This window comes from Pararge aegeria, chromosome 9, assembly GCF_905163445.1.
Source record: "Pararge aegeria chromosome 9, ilParAegt1.1, whole genome shotgun sequence".
Classification (NCBI taxonomy): Eukaryota; Metazoa; Arthropoda; class Insecta; order Lepidoptera; family Nymphalidae; genus Pararge; species Pararge aegeria.
The window spans coordinates 15143355-15162375 of NC_053188.1; the positions used below are offsets into that span (position 1 = coordinate 15143355).

General features: G+C 34.7%; 2 protein-coding genes across 3 annotated transcripts; one reads left to right on the plus strand and one right to left on the minus strand.

Annotated features, from left to right (window-relative positions):
- The first annotated feature begins 831 nt into the window (after positions 1 to 831).
- On the plus strand, positions 832 to 5825 carry LOC120626180 (protein ALP1-like). Of its 2 annotated transcripts, XM_039893551.1 has the most exons (3): positions 832 to 901; positions 1127 to 1243; positions 2316 to 5825. In XM_039893551.1, exons 1-3 carry the CDS (start codon positions 855 to 857, stop codon positions 3193 to 3195), a joined length of 1044 nt encoding a protein of 347 aa, XP_039749485.1. In that variant the 5' UTR covers positions 832 to 854; the 3' UTR covers positions 3196 to 5825. The 2 variants fall into 2 exon arrangements, with proteins under 2 accessions (XP_039749485.1, XP_039749484.1); XM_039893550.1 differs by lacking the exon at positions 832 to 901 and having other exon boundaries at positions 924 to 1243.
- LOC120626181 lies at positions 1237 to 6588 on the minus strand. Its single transcript, XM_039893552.1, has 2 exons — positions 6107 to 6588; positions 1237 to 1995 (listed from the first exon to the last, which is right to left on the minus strand). The coding sequence occupies exons 1-2, from the start codon at positions 6291 to 6293 to the stop codon at positions 1382 to 1384; spliced, it is 801 nt and encodes a 266-aa protein (XP_039749486.1). The 5' UTR covers positions 6294 to 6588; the 3' UTR covers positions 1237 to 1381.
- Between the last annotated feature and the right edge of the window lie 12433 nt (positions 6589 to 19021).

A 19021-nucleotide genomic window follows, 5' to 3' on the forward strand; every position in this document is an offset into this window, starting at 1 on the left:
CTAAATGCTGTGTAATCTTACAAATTATACTGTAAGTTTTAACAAGGAGGCATATTTACCCCAGATCTTTAGAACTTTTACGCAAGTGAAGTGTTAGACGAACTGTTAGCCACCAATATCAGATGCCCCAATAATGGCAAACGTGAAATTAATAACGAAACTGGTAATAATGAAGTGATTCTTAGTCCTACTATTAAAAAGCCACAGTACCACATTCTTAGTCTGAGAGCTAGTACATAGTAAAATTTTTCCTTTCGAGATCGTTTATGGCGCTCTACAGCAAGTTTTAGGACTACAAATATATACAATTTTGGGTTAAAATAACCCCACATATGGCAACGATTATCATTAGATGTTATCATGTTAGTGGTATACGTAATACCCGCCCAAGCATACCGAGCGTCGGCCTAACGAGCTTTCAGAGGCACTGGGGTAAAATATTGTTTTCATTTGTAACGTTTGTATTTGCTTATTCTATCTATTTCTAGTTTTATATTTTATCGCTTTGGGGTAACTATTACAAGAATAATTGTATTTTATATGGTATGTTGGTCTCAAAGCCGTTATAAAACCTAATTATTAGGATATTATGTCAGGAATATAACCGCATCGCAATTTTTAAGACATTTACAGCCTTACAAATTAAAACGAGCCATACCTTCTCAATAAATATAGATTAATATATGACTTTTTTTTATCATAGTTTCATAGTTTCAACTATGAAAAACATGACTTATTGCGACGTTGTGCAACGCCCCTTAAGCTCCGTCCACACGGCGCGTTGCGTTGCGTTGCGTCGTCGCAACGCAAATATTTTGACGCATAGCCGGCCACACGGGCGCTGCAGCGTTACTATGACGCAGTCAACGTTCCGTCGGCGCAGCGGCGACGCACAGTTGCGGCAAGTATTTTGAAAAAAATTCGCAGTCAGTCTATAGCAAATCATGGATCGGAAAAGACGTCTAGCATTGCTCCTATTACTACGTCACCGCCGAAATCGACGCAAGATCACAAGACGGTACTGGATCAGTCCTTTCATTTCATTAAGAAATCGTGATGGACAGTTTTTTTTTTTAGAATATCGGGAGTTGCTATTAGACGAAAAGAAGTTTTATAATTTTTTTAGAATGAGTGTATCCAGCTTCGAATGTTTATTGAAGTCCTTAGAACCACACATACGAAAAAACTATACTAATATGAGGAATCCAGTGGAACCAGTAGAAATGCTGGGAATCACTTTAAGGTAACTATATAAATATATTTAAGTAATAAAAATATAACAGTTTTTTTGGTTTGTTTAATTAGTAATCAACTCACAAATAATCAGCAATTGTCATAATTTTAAATTTAGACATTATTTAAGAGAGATATCATCCAGTAATTACAAATTAGAAAAATCGTATTCAGTTTCTTCACTTGCTTGAGATGTTTCTGGAGATGTAATTGAATTATTAAAATCAGAAATGTATGTACTTTGAAAATTTGCTGTTTGATACCCATATGGTGGTTGGTGAGACGTTGATGGGCCACTCACATATGATGATGTTTGTCCATACCGCATTTCATCTATAATTTGTATAACTTTACTTTGGAAACGGAGAGTTTCTCGGTCGGAAAATTCTTGAATAGATGGCAATATAGCTCTGAAAAAGGACATATGGCGATTTTCCGGCTCCTTGAGAAGTTTTAGTCCTTCTCTTTCAAACTCATCCATTTGCATTGCCCTTTTGCGCGCGACTGGAACATAGCGCGGAGTGTTGTCTGTGGTAATGTCATCATTTGTAGACGTAGATTCATTGTTGATTTCTCTAGGCGAGTCTAAGCTAGATTCGGTGGCATTTTGTTCCACTTTTCTCAAAAAAAGGAGTTGATTGTATAAATGATACTTCTTCAGTTTCGTAGCGCCCGAGCCCGATTTTGATGCTTCTTTTAATTTTTTTGAATATCTGAAGTAATTATCTTTTACACTTCTCCATTTTTTTATTAAATCATTACCTGCAAAACCAATAGTAAACATGATTTAATAATTTATACATAGTGAATTTCTCGATAAAATTTAATGACATATTCAGATATCGTTAACAAACACTATGTGACCGACTCTGGAATCGTGAAAATATAACAGCTGTTACATACAAAAAGCAATACCTACTGAATCAAAATGTATGCAACAGCTGCTATTTTTTTCGCGATTCCAGAATTAATTGGTTACATAGAGAAAGTTATTTGCTATCGATGTCTGAATATGTCAGTATTTTTTTTCGGGTATCTATCTATCTCATAAATGCATATTATAATAATTATTTTCTTTTCAGATACCTAGGAAGTGGAAATTCAATAACTGATTTACATTTCAAATTCAAACGGGGAAAATCTACTATTGCATATATAATACAAAGAGTTTGTCGTGCTATATGGACCAATCTTCTTCGAGACAACATCCCTGAACTGACAACTGAAAGTTTCCAAACAATAGCGAGGGGTTTTGATGTAAAGGCAAATTTTCCTCAATGTGTTGGTGCCATCGACGGCAAACATATCCGCGTGTGTAATCCTGCAAATAGTGGCTCACTTTTTTTTAATTATAAAGCCTTTTTTTCGATTGTGTTGCTAGCTATTGTGGATTCAAATTACAAATTCGTATTTGTCGACATCGGTGCATACGGAAAAGAATGCGATTCAACCATATTACAAAATTCTAAACTGTACGAGCTAATGATTAACAACAACTTACCACTACCTCAACCCCAGCCACTCTCTGGTAGCAATATACCAACCCCGTATGTATTTGTGGGTGACGAAGCTTTTGGACTGAGCAAACATATTATGCGTCCATATGGCGGTCAAAATCTCGACTTACAACAAAAGGTTTTCAATTACCGTCTAAGCAGAGCCAGAAGATATGTCGAATGCGCTTTTGGGATTATGGCTAACAAATGGCGCATTTTTCACAGACCGATAGACGTGTCCTATGACTTCGCTACTGACATTATAAAAGCATGTTGTGTATTACACAATTTTGTCGCTGATCGAGACGGTTTTAGACAAAGAGATAAATTTGCTATAAGTGTTGATGAATTTCTCCCAATACAACCCGTACATGAAGAACAGACAGCACCGAATGTCATAAGACAGCAATATGCGACCTATTTTATGACTAGAGGAACTCTGCCTTGGCAGCTAAATAAGGTATAATTGTATTATGAGGGTTTTCAAGATTTTCTTGCACCGCCAATTCCGCGATCAGTAAAAAAATAATATTTTATACCTACTCAGCGTAGTCTAGGTTAGTTTTGAGCTAAGTAATAAAATAGTACTCACGCTAATCTAAATTCCCTAAGTTTTAAAATTTTAGAGTGTCGAGATATTAATTGAGTAGTCCACTTTCAAACCCCGTTAAGTTTATGCAGCAATTAATTGAGAAAACTAATTAAAATGTTTAGACTTAAAATTACGATATTAAGATGCATTTTTTTGTGTATTACATGAACTTAGTAGCACATCGAATTAAATTATGTTAGCAAATAAAATCACTCTTTCATAATAATCATTTAATTTGCATTTTAAAATTAAACATAGCTAGTTTTGCAAAAGATTTTTTAACATAGATAGTTTTGCAGTTGTATGCAATCAACATAGGCAGTTTTGAAATAATCAAATATAAGCTTCTATTTTCCTCTACTCTTAAGAAATTACAATTTTTATCTATTATTACACTCTTAAGTCTATTTCTTCGTGTATTATGGTTTCTTCATTATCAGTCTCTTCTATAACAGTCTCATTTGGTTCTTCTTGAAGAAAATTGTAATATTGTAAATAATCGTAAGAAGCCCAATCTTCACCGAAATGTTTTTTCAAAAGATTTCGCACATCATTTAACTTTACTGGTTTTACTGGAACTCCAACATTCATCATAACGGGCACAATATTTTCGAATGATTTGCCTCTTTTGCAAACGTTGCCATAATTTATTACCTCAGATACATAATTAGGTTCCCCTTTAATGGCAATTCTATTATTTTTATCCTTTCTTAAAAAGAATCTTTTAGAGGCATTAAATTGAAAGTGCCAAGATCCAGGTAACTTAAGTACGTTTTTAACGCTTGATTTCCAATCATAAAAATGGAAGTCGCTGCCTAGTCTGAGAACCGTACCATACTTTTTAAAAATATCAAAATATGTCTGGGGTTCCACAATGACTTCTAAAGGACGTATTTCTCTTTCGATATTTCCAAATACACGGTCGGGGGGCAAAAATGAATGCCCCACTACAGGGAATATCAGCGTAAGTTTCTTGATGTGACGTGGAGCTTTTGTTTTTAGCCAATATGCCAACATTCCCAAAACGATTGAGTTTTTATTTTGCCCCCCACAACCGTCGCAAAATAATTTAATATGACTAACAGTGTCTTCAAAATTGGTATTCATTAGCCGATGAAATACCGCCGAAGCAATCTGATTAGATCCTTTCTTTGCCTCAGTTTCCAACCACGTGTAAATAAATGTGTTTAAACAGTTTTGAGCCCCACGAGATGGCCCTTGACATACTGTTAAGTTATACGTATACAATTGTCGGCTAAAGTAGGCACTCTGGTCTGGTACTTTTGGTAAAACCAAATTCTTTTGACAGTCAAAAGAGAAAATTATTTCGTTGTCGCCTTGTGTTTTGAGGCTAGTGTAAAAGCATTTGGCCTTTAGCTTGTGAATACGAAGCTGAGCTATTTGCAGCTGTTTTTTTGCTGTGTCGCGTTCTCTTTTAATAACTTCTTTTAATTGAATGCATTTAGAACATGCATCTGTAGCGGGAGACTTAAAACTCAAATTAAAGTACTTGTTAAAGATACGTCGGAAAAATTCATATCTCACTGACACATTCTGAGCGTCATCGTTGTAAAGTTTATGCAATTTTTTTATACTTAGATCGCTGCTCAGATATTGCACAGTAGATCTTCCTCTAACATAATGTGATTCCAAAGCTTCAAGTCCCTTTATAAACGATTTTACGGATTCTGTGCGATCAGAATACAGATTGGACTTTCTATTACCTCCTCTTCTTTCTTTCGGCATTGCCATCGTGATTAAATGCTGTTTACAAATTCTTTGAATTCTGTCCCTAGAGATTCCCAGAATTGTGGTCATTGCTTTTTGACACACCTTAATTAATTTGACGCGGCGTCTTCCAGCCAAATTTTCGTGCTTTGGTATAAAATAGCATATAGTCTGGGATTTTCTCTTTCCTTCTTTTTTAGGAGTTTGCGCTGTACAGTATTTTAATAAAAAAGTATCTTGGGTGACTTTAACTGAAGTTGAATAAAAATTCCGATGAAATTTACTGTAGTCTTGAACCGTTAAGTCGTTACACTTGTATCCCTGTTTTGAATTTCCATGTACACATTGTGGTATAACTGGCAGTCCCTTAGGCATATGTCTAAAACAAAACAGATAGGCACATTAATAAATAACAATAGAGCAAAAAAATCCCCAGCAAATAACCAGGTATCTATCCTATTTACAAAAGGTAACCATAAAATAATAATCTTACCGTTTCGACTTCTCAAGTTCTCTCTTCCATGTAGATTTATCAGCTATCTTTTTACGTCCTCTTCTGTTTGGTGCCAAAACAACTTCTTGTTCTTGATACTCCATGATAATTTTAATAGAAAATACCTCGTTTTTAAAAGCCTGCAGTATCTGAAGAAAGCAACGCGTGCATGCACTTCGACAGTATTATGCGTACTGGCACTCAAGATGGCGGCTTTTGCAAAAGTCACCACGCAACTTAGCGTCGTTTGCAAGTTAATACAAACTTAGCGATTTTTGAAAGTGGACTGCCGATCAACATAACGACTTTTGCAAAAGTATTGAGATTTCAATCCCATTTTATTCTTATCATAGCGAGTTTTAACACAGTATATTAAATGCTGACGTTAATATTTTAAATCCTTAACCGATTGGCGCCATTGGATAAAAAATGTTTTTTTTTTAACATAACGTGGTTTGCAAGTGGACTACTCAATTTTGTACTGATCGCGGAATTGGCGGTGCAAGAAAATCTTGAAAGCCCTCTTAAATAAAAAAAACATAAATATCTGTACTGTGAACTCACCAACTTTATTTTTTCGTTCAGCTGTGAAATTCTCGTAATCAGGAAATAAAACTTTTGATATGTCTTCCCAGGCTTTTGTTTTTAAATTTTTATTTTTAAAATCTACGTTTGACTTGTCCCATATAATTTCCCTTTCCTGTATCAATGTAATCAAGTAATCTATGTCAATTTCTTCAATGGTATTCATTTTACCCTGCAAATAAAACTAATTACCCTGCAAATAAAACTAAATACAAAAACGTAAACGTAAAACGAAATGAGCTTCCGTGTATCCTCTCTGTCAACGCACAAGCAACTGAGCGCTGACGCTCCGACGTCGCACGAGTAAACCCCCTCCCGCTTCGTCTCGGGGGCTGCTGTCCGTCATGTGTGCGTTGCGACGACGCAGCGCGCCGTGTGAACACCTTGGTTATTTGTATGTAAAACAACGCAGTGGTAGCGCTGCGTCGACGCAACGCTGACGCAACGCGCCGTGTGGACTGGCTCTTAGGGTATCAAAACTACCTCTATGTAAGTTAGATCCTTCTCGTTTCTTTACGTTCATTATTATTAGATCGCTTTGTGTCGTGGTATTTGCACTGGCATGACTAGTAACTAACTTTACTTTGTCGTTTAAAGTGCGATAATGTTACCAGGTAGTTTTTATAAGCTCTTTAAAATTGTTGTTTTTTTTAAATTTTATTTTGTAGTTGACTGCAATAATTGTGGTTAATGTAATCGTTCATGTATAACTAAGTTGAGGAAACTTCATTGGTTTATGTGATAAAAAAATACGGCATAACTCCTATGTGTAATACTAATGTTATGTTATACTTTACAAATTGTAAACTGTAATGATTGTAAATGTTGATGTTGGAAAAGAGCAACTACTGAGTTTCTTGCGGGCTCTACTCGGTAGAATCTGCTTTCCGAACCGGTGATAGAGTCTCTAGAAACATACATACTTGACGTTCCAAAAGTGCTTTTTATAAGCAAGTAGGCTTACTTGAAATAAATGAATTTTGAATTTCGTTTCCATTGAAAAGCGAATAAATAAAAAATAAAAAGATTTTTGTTCACACAGTTTAAAACTCAATGACCGTTAAGTCTAGAGCTTAAATAAAACTTACGATAGCAACGTAATTAAGAGGTAGCTACTAAGTTTAAACGAGATATTGTGCAAGCTAAGTATATTTTATTTCTCGATTCACTTTATAAATTAAATTGTTAAGGTTTCCTTTTAAAAAAAGCTGATATTTTTAAAAGATCAACGATGCTTAAGTATTTATCTGCGTTATCTGCGTTATCTGCGTTATCTGCGAATGGAGAGAATAAGTTGAACTGAGAAAATTGGAAATAAATAAATTCTAACATGAGTATGTAGTGAAGCGTTGATAGCTCAGTGGGTAGGAAGACTTACCTTTCGGAGTTTGAATCCCAGCAAACACCTCTAACTTTTCCTAGTTATGTGCGTTCTAAGCAATTAAAATATCACTTGCTTCAACGTTGAATCGTAAGGAAATCTGTATACCTGTAAGTTCTCTAAAATGTTCACAAAGGTGTGTGGAGTCCACCAATCCGCACTGGATCAGTGTGGTGGGCTACGGCCTTAGCCCCTTCTCACTGTGGAAGGAGACCCGTGCCCTTTAGTGGGCCGGTAATAGGTAGATATGATAATGAACAAGAGTCAGTGACAAAAGAAATATTTTTAGAATTATAGCAATCAGAAGAGGGAAAATGATTGGCTAACTACTAATATAATTGAGGGACAAGTAGAGGGAAAGAGGGGAAGAGGACGACTGAGGCTGGATTTTGTGGGACAAATAAAACAAAACGTTTTAGTGGAAACTTATAAAGAGGTGAAAAAGTAGGAGAAAAGCTTAGCTCTTAGGTTTAACAAGAAGATCACCTCTGTAGTTATCCATCAAAATCATGTTCAAGTAACTTAGTTACTTAAAAAAAATGAGTCATGGTCATCATCAACCCATTACTGGGCCACTACACTCAGAAATACATGGGTTTAGGCCGTAGTCTACCACGCTGGCCAAGCGCGGATTGGCAGACTTCACAATCCGTTGAGAACATTATGGAGAATTTTCAGGCACGCAGGTTTCACGATGTTTTCCTTCAACGCCAAGCAAGTGATATTAAAATTGGTTACATTTGAAACGCACATAACTCCGAAAAGTCAGTGGTGCGCGCCGGGCTTCGAGCTCGGCCTCCACGAAAAGAAAACCGAAGCCAACAAGGCTATAACCGCTAAAAACAAACCCTTATTAGAAAATAGTAAATAAGTGAAATTATTGTTCAACTTCAAATAATACTTGCGAGTTCAAGATCTACGATTATATAGTATGTCAAATTTAAATTCCTTAACCTTTCAAATTAAACCGAAAAAAAACCTAGGAGAAATTTCGGGCTATAGTATACTGTATATGTAGGTATAAAATATTTTCAAGTTATTTAAGCACTCCATCACAATTCGAGTCACGAGTCACTTTTATTATTATTATACGCGAACACTCACCGTTTGTTGCGTTAGCACATTTTGAATTTTGTCTACCGGAATGAGGGAAATTTCTAAGCCCTTTATGTATTTTGTTTTCTTGATACTTAGACGATGCCCGCGACGTCGTCCGCGTGGAATTTCTGCATTCGATTGTGATACAAAAATGTTATCAATAGCCGGTAACTGTCCACTTCTGGACAATAATCTTCGTTCATACTTCGTTCGATCGCAGAAGTTGGTATAGCACAGAGGAAGTTAATACGTTAACTAAATATGCTTTATAAATAAATCTTGAATCTAAGAGATACATTTTATTCCGTAAAAAGTACATTCTCCGGGGAATTTTTTAAAAACTGAAAACAAAGCGTATCAAGGGAACTAGTTTATTTGACAGCTTACATTATTGGCACAATTTTACGCAGGTATGACTTGTACAGTAATTACTTTAGTAATAAGTTTTATTGTGACATTAAAAATAAAAAAAGTCTTAACTTAATTTTTTCCCCTTTGGGAGAAGGGATGAGTGTTTGACGATTTTACACTATAACTCCGACATATTATGACCGATTTAAATAATTATTTTTGTACTATACAAGAGTTTCTAATATGTGTTTAATTTTGCCAAAACTGTGGTTGGAGATAGAGAACTCCTCAGCGGACAGCTCATTCACACAAACCCCTCATTTAAGAATTAGCGATACTGAATACTTTATTTTTTTTTAGATCTACAACTAAATTTAATGCCACATCAAAAAACAATATCAAACGCAGACGAAGTCGCGGACAACAGCTAGTTATGTATATAATTAACGCATCATGTGCCTATTTGAATAAATAAATATTTAACTTTGACTTTCTTTGAATCTCTGTACTAAGGAGTTTGGTTACCAAATGCAATTTTATTTATCAAACGAAGTACCAGGAACGCACGTACAAACAAATAGAAATAAGAAAAAAAAACCCTTAAAATTACTACTTAGTAATAAAGCTTACAAGAAATGGTCATAAATTAGTGACATCTGCATATCGTCTACGAAAGGTGCAGAAGTCATTTGTGGGATTGAGTATACGCTTTTATAATATGATTCCTAAGGTAATTTTGGACCTACCAATTCATAAGTTTAAAGAATGTGTTAAAACACATTTATTACAGCGAGGTTATTATACAATTGATGAGTTTCTTAATGACAAGGTTGCTTGGAAGCATCCGCCTCCGCTTTCATCTCTCACAAGATAGAAAAATGAATGTTAAAATGTAAAATGTAAATTTTTGATGTTGGAAAAGAGCAACTGCTGCGTTTCTTGCCAGCTTCTTCTCGGTAGAATCTGCCTTCCGAACCGGTGGTAGAGTCACTACACACGGACAGACTTGACGTTTCAAAAGTGCTTGTATTAGGCCTACTTGAAAAAAATGAATTTTGAATTTTGAATTTTGAAGCTATTACTAAGTAGTAATTACAGAATATGTTAATACTTCATATAAATAACAGTAGAAATAAATAAAACCCATCCGTTTTTAGAAAATACATTATAAGGTGAAATTTTGTAAGGTTCAATTGAAACTCATTCGCACAGAAACGAAAATAAAACCTGTGGCCTTGCTCAAAGTTCCTTTTACATCCAACGAATTTCCAAATAAATGCTGACACGGTGATAGCCTAATGGGTAGTTCGACTTCACTTGCGAAGAGGCGAGTTTGTATCCCAACACCATTAACTTTCCTTAAGTAATGTGCGTTTTTAGCAATTAAAATATGACTTGCTTCAACGGTGAAGGAAAACGTCGTGTGGAAACTTGCATGCTTGAGAGTTCTCCATATTGTTCTCAAAGGTGTGCGGAGTCCACCATTCCGCACTGGGCCAGCGTGGTGGGCTACGGCCTTAGCCCCTTCTCACTGTTGGAGACCCGTGCCCTGTAGTGGGCCGGTATTGGGTTGATATGTTGACGATGATGATGAATTTATTTTATTTATTTCATATATAAAAATGTATACAGGAGGAATCTCCTAATGGATACAGTGATACTCTATTGATTTGTGCACAAAGGAGTGCTGAAACACTCGCACTAAAGTAACTTGTGTTACGAGTGTCGCCACCTTCCTTCGGACCCATTACAACAAGGTGAAATTAGGAAAATGAAACACATATATATATATATTAAATTAATTACAAAGATATGTTTGATTTTTTTTATTTATTTTTTTTAATTACATTGTGGTGTGTGTGTGTGTGTGTGTGTGTGTGTGTGTGTGTGTGTTTTTTTGTGTGTGCGTTGCCTAACAGTTAGTTATTAAGCTGGAATAAAATTTATTATCCTCTTTATCATTACATTATTGTAAGGCTATTTAGTGCCCTGCTCTGATGGCCACAGGAATTCTTTTGGAGAATAAAGCTTGGCAAGTTTTGATGATTATTTATCGCCTTTTGTCATCAATTCTAATATTATAGATTTTTTGAAGTATTGATCGTTGACTTTTTTCCAAAAGAAAACTAAATTGTCTTAGTTATCTAGCTAAGTTTCAAGAAATTAGGAATCCTTCAGAAAATTGCAACAATGTAACCCAAAAGAAGCCAAAATTTTGCGCTGAGGAAACTATTATATGATGATACAAAGATAAAAGTTATGACCAAAGTAGGTACCTACAAAAATACATACGTCTAACTATTATGGTTAAGCCACAACAACAGCCTTTAAAGAAACTTTTATTGCACACCAAACAAAAGTACAGAAAAAAAATAGTTTATACAAAACACAGCGTACAATACATTTACATTTTTTTATTTATTTATTTAAGGGACAATCAACAGGTTACAACAACAACTCTTAAAAACTAAACAAAAAATGAAATAACATATAAATGTAATATTGTAGACCCACTTAAAGACTGCCACAACTTGCAAACAAAAACTATATTGTTAGTTAGAAGGAGAAAAAACGATTAAGAGAGACATAAGCTAGCTAAACTAACACAAAATAGAGTAAAGGAAAAAAAAAAATAATAATAATAACTAAGTTTAAACAGTACCACCGTATTGCGATAGGAAGTGGTCCTTTAGTTTTTTTTTAAATATAGGAAGACTATCCCCTATTATGTCTATGTCAAGCACTTTATTAATGCTGTTATACAAAGTTAACAACCTATTAATAGGCGCTGAGATCCCCAGATTTGTTTTCGAGACGGCAGCTTTAAAAGGCATATAATTTTTACACGACTGAACGGCCTTGGGATTCTGACAGAAACTTTGTAAAGTAGATCAGACGCATCTAGGGCATTATTAAAAAGTCTATATAAAAAACAAAGGTCCAATAGTTTTCTACGATCAGATAGAGTTAATAACTTATAGTGCCGCAGTCTGGAAAAGTAGCTAGAATTAATATTACATAACTTATCACCAAAACTTACATAATGCAGGAAGCGATTTTTATATTAATAGCGGGCCAACGACGAAACATCTGCAGCACCAGAAGACCCACCGATACGTTGCCGGCTTTTAAGGAATTTGTTTATTGAAAATTGTAGAAAAAATATATATATATATATTATTATTTATTTAATTTTTTTGCCTAGATTGTATTTTGGAGGAAACATATCAGATGGGAGATTCTTCCACAAATGATCTGGTATTTCGAACAGTAGAAGAATACCAGGCATCCAGATGATGAGGCCCTGAGGGTATACAATTTGGCGGACTTATCGCTACATAGCGATCGCTTCCAGACACCCTATGGCGTAAAAAGCACAAGTATATAAAAGAGTTGGTGCATATATACACATAAAAAATAAATATATATATTTTTGGAATTCTCAATTCATTCGAATCGGACGTCTTATTTCTAAGCTATCCTGCGTTTTAGAATACAAAACGCGTTCGGCTTATATTTATTTATCAAACTACTGTTTTAAAAGCGATAGATTAAATGTTTGTTACTCTATCACGCCAGAAGGACTACAATTGAAGAAGATTAAAAATACCACATGAATAGATTGTAAACATGTACCTCCATAGGCTACTTTTTATCCCGGGAAAACTAACGATTCCCGCGGATTAGTAAAAAAGTCGTAATTAACGCGGACGAATTCGCGGGCAACAGCTAGTTGGATGTGGTGTGGATAAGCCAATTTCCTAACTCCAGACTGTTACGGAAAATTTAAAAAAAAAATCTAGAAATTTTCATTTCGGTTCGCATCGTTGAAAAAGAATTTATTATCACAAAAACTTAGTAACTAAACAGCATAATTAGGAAAAGTCTTTTTCTATTCGCTTTGTCTCTCTGCCACCTTTCTGTTACCTTTTGGAGCAAGTTGTAAGCATTGGCATTTATCATTAAAATGCAAATCAATATTTCAGAACCCGCACTTCTCCAACTATCGCGTAGGAAGATAAAACGACAACCTGTCATATCGCATTGAAATATGGACCGTTGAAAGTAGATCGAAAGTGCAATTTTTCCTACAATATGGCGCTAACAGTCGTTTATTATGACAAAGGTGCAGATTTGCATATTAAAATTAAATATTTTATATTTGCCCTTAGTCGAAGAATTAAAACAAAATTAGCATTAATTTCGCCAATTGTTAACCGTTTTATTAGTTGTGCAATAAATAGGAAAAAGTTAATGTCGAATATTTCTTTATTCCAAGAATCTTTTTGATGCCTACAGTACATACAAAATATTTATATGGTACTGTTCTGATGTTGATAAATAAATTCCTCAAAACTAAAGCTACGAGGGTTCCAAATGGAAAAAGTCACGATTAGTGCAAGCTTTTTTACCATTTACGTTATCCCTAATACTCGTACTATAATAGGACTTTTCTATAAGCCGACGTTTAATACAAACATTAAACGTTTTAAGAGACGTCTTCAAAATGTCAACTGGTAGTTAATTGTAAAATTGTATGCGATTTCCTTCTTGCTAGTTTGCTGGCTAGGTATATATTAATAAAAAAAATTGTGCTCGTGTAGGTAGGGAAACTGCCCTTACCGATTTCTAGTCAATGTCTAGATTTTTTCTGGAGGTGTGTGCAAATAAAGGTGCATTCTCTATGCGCATACTCTTTAGTCCGACAGGACGGTATATCCGACACGAACGAAAATAGATCGGCCGTTAAGACCGACGCGGCATGGGGTTGAATCACAATCTTTTTTCAAAGTTAGTTCGTGTACATTGTTACTGAGCACTTCTTTTGATAAAAAGACCATAGCACTGGGTTACAGTAAGGCTATAGTCATACAACGACCCTCATCAAAATGTGATACGTCCAATGTTTGGTTGGTTCCAACTTTTATCCATATCTCATTATGCAGGTTTTCTATACAAAATTGACTATCACAAGTAGATAGTGTGCCGACAGGGGGTTATTTGTGTTGAATATGAATATCTAATATTTTAACAAGGGAATATGAATGTTTCATATGGTAAGTAATAACTGAATATGGCTTACTTAAACACTAAGTGAGCGAATTTATTGTGGAGACTACACATCTTAAAAACTTCCACTATTAGTTACTCATTAAAACCATAGTACTCAATTAACTTATAAATGCACATACTCGTAAATGTTTATATTTTAACCAAATGTTACCTAATTTTAGATATTAGTAGTAGTAGCGAGGTTACACTTTTTTTTATTAATTACTGTTAATCGCTTCGGATTTAATAGTCGCTCATTAATTCAACCGCTTTTTTATTTTTTTTAATTATGCTTATAGATTTTTATTCTTTCGATTTATAATATCCCATACTTTAAAGCGACTTCTAAATCCTACCCTATCTTACCTACCCATAACCCTATCTTACAATAGATGGCGTTCTTTAGGCGGTACGAAGTTCTCGTAATAATAAATGATAAATAAATATACTACGACAATACACACATCACCATCTAGCCCCAAAGTAAGCGTATCTTGTGTTATGGTTACTAAGATGACTGATGAATATTTTTATGAATAATATACATAAAGTTCTTATTACACACAGATAAACAGAACAACATTCATCTATACGAAACAAACATTTTTCAGAAAGAGGGGTCACTGCCCACCGCGTTAATCGTCCATATAATAATATAAAACATAATATAAGAAAGCAATGCCATCTTGTTATGACATAAAAATAGAAGGAAGTTTTAAATCAACACTTTTTTCGATGTTTACGACCCTACTCAACATGTTAAGTACTCTATTAAATCAGTTTGAGAGACTAATAGCTTAAAATAATAAACTAATACATAATAATAATAATAAACTAGGTACAGCAGCCAGCAGAGTCTTAAAAATAATGTGCCTGACGTAGTGATGAAATTAAAGTTATCAATACATCCATTCTCTCTAAATATTCATATCCAAAAAATAATTATTTAAAAAAAAAAAAAATTGCAAAAACTCAAGATTAAATTGATATTGCAAATTAAATAAAAAAAATATTTCCCATGAAAGCGCTCGCCGGGCGTCATGGCTGCTAGTCGTTGTTCCACAGCTAAAGTTTATTTATTTTGGTATTCATAGCAAAAACTTAGCAACTGATAGTTTGAAACCACAAAATAATTGATAAACGCAGAGAGTTTCGAAGTTCAAGCGGTGTAAAATAATCTATGTAGTAATAGACGTGATGTCATAATTTTGAATTCAGCGTTTCACCTATCATGTCGGAACGCTAGAAATTGCAGTTTTATTAATTGTGAATAATCGCATATCGAATATACCTACATAAAAGAACTAATTCACTAATCATATTATTTCATAAGATAAATACTGTCATAATTCCTAGTTATGGACTAGTGTTTTAATAAAGAAGTTATTAAATAGGCATACATTTTGAACTCCTTCGTCTTTAATAAGTTTTAAAACTTCAACGTCCGTTATTACAATGACAACTTTTACTTTGACAAGACTTATTGATATTTGACAACCGTTCACCACACATAGATTGACATCACACCACAGATTCTATATTGTCAATTCACTTCCAATTTGATCTGACCACAGACATTTTGAAATACGAACAGAAAGAAGTGTTTCGTGAAATCGGATAAACCTACATAGCTTTCACAAAATTTTAAACAAACTTAGTCGCCGGCTTCCTATTAATTTGCTATAGTAAGTTTTGCTTTAAGCTCAAGATTAATGATCTTGAGTCTTAAACTTTAAGAGTGTGAGCGGAAAAGTTTTTGTACTTGAAAAACAACGTAGCTATTAGTCGTTTAGGAAGAAGGTAGAGAGTTATGCTTTTTTTGTTAGTTTCCTTAATATACAATTCAAAATGTATCTACAATTTTAAATCTAACAATATAACTTGAAGATTGACAGACTTTCATACAAACTTTCAACCCCTATTAAACCCCCTTTACCGTGGATTTTCAAAAAATGCTTTCTTAGTTATTGTTTCTCTTCTTATTTTATTATTTAAACTAATCAATACTAACTTAGTTAAAGAAAAATTGTTGCTAAAGTGAAACCTGCATGCTTGAGAGTTGTACATAGTATTCTTAAAGGTATGGGGAGTCCACCAATTCGCACCGACTCGCGTGGTGGACTACGGCCTTTCTCCTTGTCATTGTGGGAGGAGATCCGTGCCATGTAGTGGGCCGGTAATGGCTTGATAAGATTCTTACTGGGAGGAGCGACTGGCCAGAGCTTTATAGCAAGTTGTGCCGCTTATCTGCTCCTAGTAATTACTGTCAATTACGTCTGTGTCGCCAACGCAAATGTTTCGCCTTCCCGTCTTGCCGCACAGTGTCCCGCGTTAGATCTCCCATTCCTCGCAGTCTTTCGGCGCTAAACTATTTTTGGATCTTTTAAGAAGATAGTATAATATATGATTAAACGAACTTGTAAGTGAAGTTCGATCATTATTATGCGTTGCTTAATTAAAATATATGATCACCCTCCCATCCCGATGCACGGTTTATCCCAAATAATAGAAAGTTTTGTACAAGTACATACTCTAAAATAATGAGTAAAAGACAAGATGCCGTACTAGGGCCGGGCGAGTAGAACGGAAATACATTATGCATTATTGTTTTAAAAATCTTTAAAAATTGTGCGGAGTTACCAAGTACCTAGGAAACTACAGTGTATTAAATCATATATGAATAACTAAGCAACGAAAATATAATTACTATTAGGTAAAACTATTGTAAAGTTGATTGAATTGTTGTAATTATGTTCTTGTTTCTGTTTTTACTTTTGTGTTTTCTTTTTTTTTTGTTCTCGTTTTAATCTGCTATGTATTTAATTAGTGAAATTGGTGTTAACTGTATTAATTGAATTAAAAATAAATAAATAAAAATAAAATGACTTCACTAATACCATTGTATTCCTGCCCGTGCCAATTTGCAGTAGATACATACAGTGAATTAATAATTATTGGATTGTGAATATATATATTTATATTTCTGAAATAATTGCCTAGTAAATTTAATATGTACCTTGGAACTAGCTGGTTGTTTCACAAGGCTTTGTGAAAAAATACCACACATATCTTTAGATGTAGATTTCTTTGCCAACGCAAAAGAAAAGAAAAATTAAAATACATAGAGATAAAAATGAAATTGTGCCGTGTAGTGATGGCAGATCAGAATACAGCTGTCACCACTCCACCTCGTAGGTGTCGTGCGAGGCGACTAAGGAAATATAAAGGTCAACGGCCATCAGCGTCATTATTGCTACTTTTACCATCTTTTACGGTCACCGACTCTGGAACTAGCTGGATAGTTCCAAACGCTTTGATGAAAAAATCCGTGTAGGATATGGTTTTCTTTGTACCACCAACCAAAAGCCAACTAAAAATAGGTAGAAATACAAATAACAAATGGAAATAATATTTTACCCCAGTGCCGCTGAGAGCTCGTTAGGCCGCCCGCTTGGTCGGTTTGGGCGTTTACTACGCGACATAACATGATAACATCTAATCTAAAGGATAATCGGTAGTCCTCAATGGGGTTATTTTAACCCAAAATTGTATAAACAGTTCTTAAATTGTATATGAATTCAGTTAAATTCAACTTCGGTGTATCTTCAGGGTGTCTTCTCTCTTATTTTTTTTATTTATTCACTTTATTGCATAACCCAAAAAGAAAGATTTACAAAAGGCGGACTTAATGCTTAAGCATTAGTTCGCAAGAATTAGCCAACTTAGTATTTATATACACATGTAAAATACACAAACATATATATAGTATATATATTTGTATATACAAATTAAAGACATACGTGTACATTAATGTGAACGTGTATTCACAAAAACAAAAAAGTGCTTACGCCGCGGAGAAGGGTGTCACTCAAACGATGGACAAGTAGATTTTGTGCATTTGACTGCTCAGATGTCAAGCGGCGGATGATGGCAACAATTATATCCCCCAATTATCCCCTATCAGGGGATATAATTAACGTGGCCACCTGCTAAAGCACGGAAGCTGAGCAACATAGAACAGGAGAAGTTTATCCCCGTTTATTACTACACATATATTATTTGCATATTATTCCCACATGGGCGCCAATATTCTGAGAGATTATAAAGCTGTGGGAGAAGAAACATTTATATACTTTCACCGGGGAGATAATTGTCTCCTGTCCATGCTAGCCGCACTGAGGATGCTCTGGTTTGTTTCCACGTGGTGGAACGTGCGCAGAGAGTAGATTGCCGAATATCTGTTAAGTGTGGAGTTTAAAAATTGAGGAAAGAATAGATTACAGATTCTCCTGCTTTTCGCGTAGTACAATACCAAATGAAGCTGAATTTTCTTATTATATCATGGAATTACGAAAAGTAATGCCTGCTAAAATTCATTATGTCAAGTGGCTGCTGCCCACGATATCGTTCGCGTTTACCACAATCCCGCGGGAACTATTAGGTTTGTCGCGATAATAAGCAATTAAGGTGGCCTCAAATGTTATTGTCTCTAAACTGACTGTGTCGTTTACTTATCTTGATAATGTGCGAAATTCTTGTAAAGAACTGAATGTTTGTTTATTAATACAAAAACACATAGCTCCGGAAAGTTAGAGGTGCCGGGGTCGAACTATGTCCCCCCGAAAGAGAGGTCGAAGTAATAACTATCAGTCTATCGCCGGAGCTATGTGCTTATTAAAATATCATTTACTTTACCGATAAAGAAAAACACCGTGCCTATAATTTGAGTCTATGTTAAGTCTAATGTTGAGGCTGAAGGTCATTATTCTGTACCCGATTATTTCGCTCAAAGATCGAAACGGCCAAAGATTCGTATATTTTATTTACAAATAGGTACGACGGATAAAATGTATAATACATCAAATAGGTGATCCGATTTTTGTAAATATAGTTACTCCAGTCGACCATAGCACGATATAGTTAGAATTCGAGGCAATATTTGTCTGAGGATCTCTTTACATAAGAAGTCGAGGGTACTCGAAATACCGCAGTCCACTTCAAATTTTGTTTAA